Source organism: Pantherophis guttatus, chromosome 2 (genome assembly GCF_059756535.1).
Source record: "Pantherophis guttatus breed Tessera chromosome 2, ASM5975653v1, whole genome shotgun sequence".
Lineage (NCBI taxonomy): Eukaryota > Metazoa > Chordata > Lepidosauria > Squamata > Colubridae > Pantherophis > Pantherophis guttatus.
Window position 1 is genome coordinate 219340387 of NC_142064.1, and position 9648 is coordinate 219350034.

Genomic DNA, 9648 nt, shown 5'->3' on the forward strand with positions numbered 1-9648 from the left:
ATGACCTGATTTGTCTTAGATAGAAATCTGAAAGTAGTGACGTTGTCTTCTACAAGGTGAGATTAAAAGTTGAAACTTCCTGATAACCTAAGCTGTGAGGGCAAATAAAGAGTTGAAACCTCCTGATAAAATAGGCTGTGAAGGCAAATAAGAGGCCCAGGAAAAAAAGCTACTACTTGTGCTTTCATACTGTATAGCTTCTACCTCTAATAGATGCAGTAATTTACTGCACAATCTCATTGTGCTCCCCAATACTCCAGTACTTTACAGATTGGAAGTTGGTGGCTGAATGGCTGATGGCATGATCTTGCTTGCTTGCTCCTGCCTGCCTGCCTGTCTACAAAATTAAGGATGGAAATAAGAATGCTCTAAAAAGTCTCTGAGAGCCAAACCACTCTCTTTCCTTCCCTTAACCTTTCCATGGCCACTCCCCCACCAGAACAAAACTAAGCTGCTGAAATACAGTAGTAAGGTGACCACATTTCAGTAGCACAAATTAGTGCTAGGAAACTCAGAGTGAGCATCAAAGCAAGAGCCTTCTGGAAGGTGAACAACTCCATTGTCACCAATAATTAATCTCTCACACACCCATACAAGTATTAAAGAAACAAATTTAGCCACTGCTCCTCTTGGAGTATCATCTTGTCACCAGTGCAGCAAAGCAGTGGGTCAGGGTGTCTTATCATCGAGGTCATGGTTATCCCAAAGATGCTTTTCAAAAGGCAATTGGACTTTCTTGTTTTTTTCCCTTGAAAAAGTTTCCCTTCTCATCCAAGAAGCTTCTTCAATTCGAACTCCACCTTAACAGATTAACCCAACTGCTCCTATGACAGTTCTAGAAAGCAGTAACAACCCGTTCCACCTTTTCATATTTCAGCCAATCGCCGCTCTTCCTTTAATTTTGAATGCCTCCGCAGGCAGAGCAGTCATGATGAATTACCACCTTCCCCTACCTTTCATCAACGCACTGCTTTACCTCTGCATTTAATGCAACAGCAGGTAAGTGAAAGCTTAACTTTAGCTGCATAGCTTTGTAACACTGTTTTAAAACTTGCAGATACAGCTACTCCTAAAGTAATAATAACAATTGGGACCAGTGTCACTAAGCAATGTAGTTGAAAAGTCCAATGTCAAATCACCGCATTGTTTTGTGATGGCAATCCTGGCAGTCCTGGTTGCCATTGTGACAGCAAGATGCATGGATTGTTAAATGGGAAGCAGTGGGAGTTCCAGGTAAGGTCTAAGGGGATGCAGTAGGAAGGGGATACTATTGGAGGGAATGGCTTGCGAGCCTCAGAGCAAGCTTCACATGAGCACAAGAAGGCCAGGGATGGCACAAACACAAGCCTGCTGTGGCAAGGCATGACTGCAGGAAGGCCACAGGGACTTACCAGAATGACTTACAACCTTCCCTTCTGGCTTCTGTATTGACTTTGCTTATGGGAAGTTGATCGGGATGATTGCAAATGATAATCACTGATTGCAAGGTGCTGCAGCTATCATAAATCCTAACTGGTTGCTAAATGCTCAAAATCACAATCACATGTCCATGGTGGCACTTCAGCAGTTGGAATTTTGAGGGCTGGTCATCAGTATCACTCATTCAAGGCTGTCACAATTTCAATCACTGAATGAGTAGTCAGTAAGTGAGGGTTATCTCTATTCCAAGGTGGGACTCTCCGAAGAGGCTTAAAACATGGCAAATAACTGCTTCCAGCTCAGTCTCAAGAACTATAAAAGGCCTGCTGGGCAAGGAATAGAAAAGCATGACCAGTTGCCAGTGAATAGTGGCTATCTGGAACTGACAGCTTAGGTTCCCTGTATCAGAAGTAATAAAAAGAATCAGATGACAGGTTATCCATTTTCCATATTTTAAAATAAGGGAAAGTTCCAAGGAGAGAGAAGGAGAAAAAGGGAAATTCAACTTTGTCAGGTTCTGAGTATTGACATCTGTGTGTTCCCAGTGAAGCAAGGTGAGAAACTAAAAGGTCTTCACTCAAATTGTAAAACAATTTCATCACCAACAATACTGCAAATGAATCTAGATATTCCAGCTAGATTTTGCCCGGGCAGAATCATTAATAGCAGATACAGCCTGACTTCTGTTTATCTTTCCCAAATCAAACATGCATTAAAAAACACACATCTGGAAAGAAGCCATCATTTAAAAATAGCTTATGATGAGTGTAATTGAGTTACAAAAACATATTCTGAAATGTTATAGTTAAAACCCCACCCTGGAGATGTTGACATGTCAGAGAATAAAGATAGAATAATTCTCACATCGAGATAGATACTGCGATGGAAATGTAATATGTATCTATATACCTGGGTCTTTCTGTGTGTATCAAGCAGTATTCATAAACATTCATATAACTAAATGGAAGATGCATATAAAACCATAATCAATTTTGAATATAATTTACCGTCATTTCTCATGAAACAGGAAAGCAGAGAGAAGTCAAGTAATGTTCCATGGTAAACAACAAAATTTTAGGACACCTAATTTCAGAGTCTCTGGCACACATTAATGGTGTTACGTATGGGCATGGGGGCAGAGAAGGAAAGAATGTCTTTTGAGGCCAGCATCCTAATACAGCAAACATCCAATGCTAATAAAAATTACAAAATAGTTTTCCAAATCTACAAACAGCTCCTAATAATACATGCTAATAATATGCTTTATTACCATGTTTCCCCAAAAATAAGACCCTGCCTTATATTTGTTTGAACCCTGAAATTAGTGCTTGGCCTTATTTTCAGGGAGGTCTTATTATTTTGGGGCACATGGAGCAAGACGGGGCTCCTCTTGCCCTCTTACCTGATTTCTAGCTCTGTCCCGCTAACCCTAGCCAGAGGAAATGGCGGGGTTTAAATATTTCCAGGGGGAGCTTATTTTCGGGGGAGGACTTATTTTCAGGGGAGGACATATTTTGGGGGAGGGCTTATTTTCGGGAAAACATGGTATATGAACTAGAAAAGAGAAATAAATGAAAGTTTCCTGTATGAATACATTAAGTAGGGGAGATGTTTCATTGTCCCTTTATTCGTTGCACTCCTTTCATTATTCCTGAGTCTTTAAAACCCTAGCCTCTATAAAACCTTAGCCTTTAAAACATTGTCTCTATAAGCTTGGAATGGTATGAACGTTTCATCTCTTCCTCAGGTCATGGCAGTTGCAGGTCTGGATGCCACTAAAGTGCATAGGCATTCTCCAAGTCGCTCAACACGTTCCTGGGCTACACCACCCAACCGGGACCGCACTCTTTATTATACACCTCTTATACAAGTTGATCAACCAGATTCTACAGAATATATGAATGGTAGTCTGCCGTCTTTGCATAGGAGCTCCTGGTATACCGATGACCCTGATATTGCATATCGGACATTTACACCAGCTAATTTGACTGTACCAAGTGACTTTAGGCATAAGTATAGTGACAAGCAGAGAAGCGCCGACAGTTTGGTAGAAGCGGTAAGTGTTTCAGACCTTTGTTCTGAGCTGGTCATGAAATAACCTCTGAAAATGGAGCGTTATCTGACCCAAAAATACTTTGTTTTATCGTATTATGTTATGAGAAATGGTATATTCAGAATAAAATATACTTTATATCATGGGTGTCAAACTGGTGGCCCATGGGCTGGACGCATCACGTGCAGGCCACATCCATCCAGCTCTGCAAATGGGAAAAACATTGTGAAACATCATGTGACAGCAAAGTCATCATGTAAAGCACGGGTGTCAAACTCACATTTGACACCCGTGCTTTACATGATAAAATTATAACAATAGCAATAGCACTTATATACTGCTTCACGGTGCTTTACAGCCCTCTCTAAGGGCTTTAAAGAGTTTACAGAGTCAGCATATTGCCCCCAACAATCTGGGTCCTCATTTTACTGACCTCAGAAGGATGGAAGCCAACCTTGAACCAGTCAGGATCGAACTACTAAACTGTTAGCAGTTGGCAGTCAATTAAAATTAGCCTGCAACACTGCATTCTAATTACTGTATCACCATGGCTCAAATTACATTCTTTTCAAAACACTGTAAAGAAGATTTATTCTTCTATTTCATTTTTATCCAGAAGTATAGAGGTTAAGATAGTGTCATTTACCATTACCTTAGATCTGAATTTATGTTTTTTTTAAATTGACACAAAGAGAATGCTTTAATATTCCACTGAACATAAAATGCTTGTATACTATACAATATATATATATAAGCATTAAATAATGATTCCATGACATTTTTGTATTTTGATAATGGTTTTTCCAGTCCTCAAGTTTCAAAATATAAAGACATAATCTGTCTAGTAAGCAAATGGCTGCTATTGGCAATTCTGCATGCCCTAGTTGACAGCAGTCATTTGAATGAAAGGAGCATTCTGGCAATTTATCTGTGAAAATAGCAGATATACTTTCTTAACATTGTGTTCTAAATGTGTAGCCAAGAAACTGGATGTGGGAGATGCAAAGCAAGCTTTGATACATTCTATACATGCATGAACACCTACTCCCATGTATCAATAACCTTTGGGTCTATGTCAAATAGTAGATTGCTTAGCAAATACATGTCAATAGTATCTAATTCCTTGCTAGATTATAAAAAAGCAAAACAGGGAGTTGGAAAATATTGTAGGTTTCTGAGAAGCTTTAATCCAGGGGTGTCAAACACAAGGCCCGTGGGCTGAATACGGCCCACAGGGTGCTTAGATCTGGCCCATAGGGCCACCCTGGAAACAGTGAAGGACTGGCCCACAGTGCCTCTGCCAGTGAAAATGGAGCTCGGGAGAGCCGCATGTGGCCCTCGCGAGCTCTGTTTTCACTTGCAGAGGGTTGCAGGAGGCCGTCACAGCCAAGAATGGACCTCGGGAGCCTGTTTTTACTGTCAAAGTGCCCAGGCCACCACAGGCGCCCCCGACATGAGTGACGTCGAGCTGGCCATGCCCACCCCCTCGAGGTCAAATGCAACCCCGATATGGCCCTCAGTGAAATTGAGTTTGACACCCCTGCTTTAATCTAATAACCACTTTAGTTGCCTTCTTTTGAGAATCTCTTCAGCAATAGACCCAGGCTTGCCATATAAGCTTCTGCTGTTCTGCACTGTTGCTTTTGATAACATAATGCTAACATAATGTTTATGCTGTTACCTTTTCAGGTGCTTATATCTGAAGGATTAGGACACTATGCAAGGGACCCAAAGTTTGTTTCTGCAACAAAACATGAGATTGCAGATGCTTGTGACATGACTATTGATGAGATGGAAAGTGCTGCAAGCCACCTTCTCAATGGAGACATTAGCAATGGAACTAACGGTGACATGTTCCCTATTTTAAATAGACAAGATTACGAACTTCAAGAATTTGGTCCTGGCTTTAGTGATGAAGAGCCGGATACTGGAAAATATGAAGAAGACTTATCTGATGAAATGATATGCATTACAACCTTATAGTATTTAGTGAGGGGAAAAAATGTTTGATTTTAAACAAACAGAAGTGCCTCCTAGTTCTATGATGCTAGGCACTAATTGGAATCAATAAGGAATCAAGCTTTGCATGAGTGATGATATTGTCATGTTGTGAGGAAGCCATACTTTTATTTATTAGTACGTGTTTCCAGTATGATGAATCAGGATTTGAATGATTTCTTCAAGGCCTTTGCTACAGAGTCGCGAGCTCATCAGGGAATGAAGGCGGATCTTTAGAACCAAGAAGATTCTAACCCGTTTGTGTTAAAACAAAAACAGAGAAAGTGGAAAGATTGCTGTCTTCCAATTGTGTTCTGCTGCCTTCCAGGGTGTTCACAATGCTCAGTGGAAAAAAGATTGGCACTTTTAACAAGGTCTTCAGAAGACTGTGGTGATGACAATCAAAGATGTCATTACCTCTGATCACAAAGCATATCAGAAATCCACTGCATTCAGCATATCCACTCAGATATATTATTTTAAAATTTGCTTATTATTTTTTTTTTGAAAAAGTTCCTTAATACATTTTATCAAACTCTTTTTTCCAAGAGATTGTTTCATCCGCTGCTGAAAGCGTTTTTCTCATATGTAACAGCAGTTTACATAGTAAAATATCATTAAAAATAGTCTGTTTTATGACTATCATATCAAGGGCAAAATACACTGGAATATTTGCATTTTTACTAATGCACTTGCAACCAGGTTAACGTAGAGTTAGATAGGACAGTTTGTTAAAAACTATATAGCAGAGATTATTGTAAATAAATTCTAATCTACCATAATTTGTATTTGTAAAGAGATGTTCTATATTTTGTAATTATTGTACCGTAATTGAACCGCAGCAATATTTATGGAGCCTCATTATTGTAATTCTTCACTGAATTCTAAATAGAAGTATTTTTACTTGGACTGTATAGCACTATAGAGTTAAATATTTAAATAGAGCCACCTTCATTATAAAATGTTTTTGAAGTAAAGATTTAAAAAAAAACTTGATGCAACAGAGATTTTATAAAATATTTTCAGTCAATTGGATTCTCACTTTACAATGTTAAGATATAGAAAATGAGTAATTACAATCTTGTATTTGGAAAGCTATTATTTGGAATCTGCTGTCTTTTTGACAGAAAACAAACTGTGGATTTATTTATCTCTACGACAACTCTTGCAATAACAGCTAGAAACAAGAATAATCAAAAAAGCTATCCGTTTGGCAAGGTTTTACTTTTACTTTGAAATAAACATAGATTGATGTTTCAATCCTACATCATTTTCCTGATACAAAGTCCTATTGTATAAAATGGGATTTCTTAATGAAGATGCATAGGATCGAACCACCATGAGCATTCTTCTTGGTAGAGATTTCCTACATAGATATAATTTACAAGATGGATAGTTAACAAGTTACACAGCTTGAAGTGGAATGTATGATGATGATGATGATGATTTACATAACCAAAACATTCCTAAACTGGTGAGAATATGGCATGGTTGACAAACTTTTTGATGTTCTACATGTAATGTTTCAGGATTTGTTTTTATGCAATCAAAGGAGGGCTTCAATGTTGTTTGTGATGCAGTAAAATCCCGATACTGAAGATAATATGATTTTGGAGATCAATAAATATCAAAAGTTTATTTTATTAACATTGGATAAATGGACTTGTTCTGCCAAGCAACTTTATCAGGGTTATCTGTATTAACAAAATAAGTAGCAATTGTCACGTTTCAAAAGTGTGACATACACAGCTAAGATTAATATAAACATTTTTGTACACAGTGGCAATTTGCTATGAATACCTTACAAACCTCTTCTTTCAAATGTCAGGAGAGAATTTAAAGGTTTGTACATTATTTCTTGACCTACATCATTTTGTATGAAAATAAATGCAAAATGTTACTGAGAATAAAATTGTGTAATAAAGTTATTATACTTTGTCTCTTTTTACCAACATATGCAATTCTAAAGATTGGTGATTTCTTTTGGCCCCCTAGTTCTGTGTCTGAACTATGGGGTTTTACAGGTCACTGACCTCCATAAAACCACAGGGAGCAATTTTCTAAGGAAGTAGGAATCAGTTGTCACTCCTATGTTCACAACCTGAATTTGCAAGTGACATCATGGCAACATCATGTCTCTGATCCAACTGAGGTTTTCAGAATAATGTACAATGAAATGGGTGCTGCTGCTTTGGAACTATTGTTGGCGGTGTTGGATGGGTTGATGGAAGATTAGAACTATGAAACTGCACATCAGATGGGAGACAAGATGCAAGAGAATTCAGCTGGGGGCTGGTTGCAATGGCTGTCATGGCAAGGTAACAAAAGGAGCTGGGGTCAGAGCTTAGCTTGTGGACCGGGGCTGCCAGAATTGACAGGCAAAAAGTGCTGATGCCTCAATGAAAGCTGGTCTGAAAATCTCACTAGTGAATCTGGGCAATGTATAGGGTGAGGGTAGAGGTTCATTCTCTGAGCTTGTGGATTAGTTTCTGAACTTTTAATTACCAGGCTAGGTAACATCTTCAGCACAGTTTAGGGGATGTCAGTATCAGTGTTCTGTTTATAAGGGCTTTATATAGTCAATAGGTCCTGTGATGGTGAGGTCATGTCAGGTAAGTCATCAGACCAAGGTCTTGTGATGGGTCAGGAGTGGGTGTGTTAAGTGAGGGCCTTGTGGTGGGTTTTGTGATGGTCAAATGTGGGTCACCAGTGAGAGTCTTGTGATAGGGAGGTTACATCAGGTGAGGGTCATTACAAGGTAAAGTGCTTGTTGGGAGTGGGCTTGCATGGGTTGGTTGAGGTTCGGTACTGTTTCTGGTTGGCTGTGTGGTTGATTTGAATTTTGAGGGGTTTGTAAACTAGATGTAGATCAATGTGTCTGTTGATGGAATGTACAGGGTCTTAGCAAGCCATAGGACCAGAAAACAGTGAGAGGTTTTGCCCTGTCAAAGCTGTTGAAGCCCTTGGGGACTATGTGGGGAATGACTGACAATATCCCTCTTCCCCAAACTGAAATTGGGATTGATCCTGTCAGAGCGGGGTAAAAACTGGATCAGGTAAAATTAGAAGGAATGGAGAAGGGAGAATGGGTATTTGACTGAGATCAAAGTTAGGCAGATTACTGCCAATTGAGTGTGGCAGAGATAAGCTCTAAGACAATGTCTAGTTGGCTGAAAGGCAGTAAGGATGGCATGTAGGCAACTTGAGGGGAAAGGAAAAAAGGTGCAGTAGTTTCAGGTCAAGTCAAGGAAGCTATTATGATAGTGGTGCTGGGCAAACCTTTATGGGAAAGGGAGAGAGGCGTTTTGGTCCTTGGATCTTGCCATTCAAATTCTGATAGTTGATGAACAAACAAGGTGGTGCACATTGCTGAAACCTGAAATCTGTGACGGCACAGATATTACCCTTTTAGAAATAGGCTGTCCAAGATTCTGAGTTCTTCACTATTCATGATTCTAAAGAAAGGGAAGGAGGATGGCTGTGATACTCATGAAAATCTAGATGGTCAGCAAAGGCACTCTATCTAAGGTGATATGGTCTAGGTACTGTATCTGTGTGGAGTTCAGGCTGTAGGAACAAGTAGGGAATAATGCTTGTCTATCACTTGCCAGGCTGCATAGCTAATCTCTTCCTGAAATTGCAGAGTTGGATTTCGAACCCTCTCAGCTGTTTATGCTGGGGTATTTCAATCTTCATGCTCCATTGGCTCAGGACAACCATGAGCTTTTCTTAAATAATATTTGCCCTGATGCATGTTGTGGTTCCATGTTAGAATTTTTCAGTCTCAGTCCACCTATCCCATCTTATCATTCCATCTTATCGCTCTTTCTTTTCTGGAGGCCTAGATATACAAAATGTAGTTTAGAAGTTCCTGTAAATACAGCTCATTGATTAATTTAACCTTCTGCGTGACTGAGTTAGTTCACTACTAAATCCATCCTTCTATGGGTTAGCTGATTAGCCATTTTTAACAGAACACTTCCCAGTTGTTCTGTTGATTAAAGTCAACTCCTAGTTTTCAATGAAGGATGTAAACAATCTTGCTTAATGAGACCAATTTAATGCAAGGCTTTTATTACTCTCTTAATGTATCTAAACAATAAAATAGAATAAATTATAGTAGTGTCTAAAGTAAAAGACAGCAAAACAAAATATAAAAACCTGAGGCTAAACATAAG

The 9648-nt window shown here is 39.1% G+C and overlaps 1 protein-coding gene across 19 annotated transcripts in view; it reads left to right on the top strand.

The window, feature by feature from the left end:
* Positions 1-7398, top strand: part of CACNA1D (calcium voltage-gated channel subunit alpha1 D) — a 240478-nt gene extending 233080 nt beyond the window's left edge. For all 19 annotated transcript variants that reach the window (XM_087887838.1, XM_087887840.1, XM_087887842.1 and 16 more), the window contains 3 exons: positions 878-999; positions 3167-3475; positions 5162-7398. In XM_087887838.1, the coding sequence (XP_087743964.1) occupies positions 878-999; positions 3167-3475; positions 5162-5455 (725 nt within the window). In that variant the 3' untranslated portion in view covers positions 5456-7398. The remainder of the gene's footprint in view (positions 1-877; positions 1000-3166; positions 3476-5161) is intronic.
* The last annotated feature ends 2250 nt before the right edge of the window (positions 7399-9648 follow it).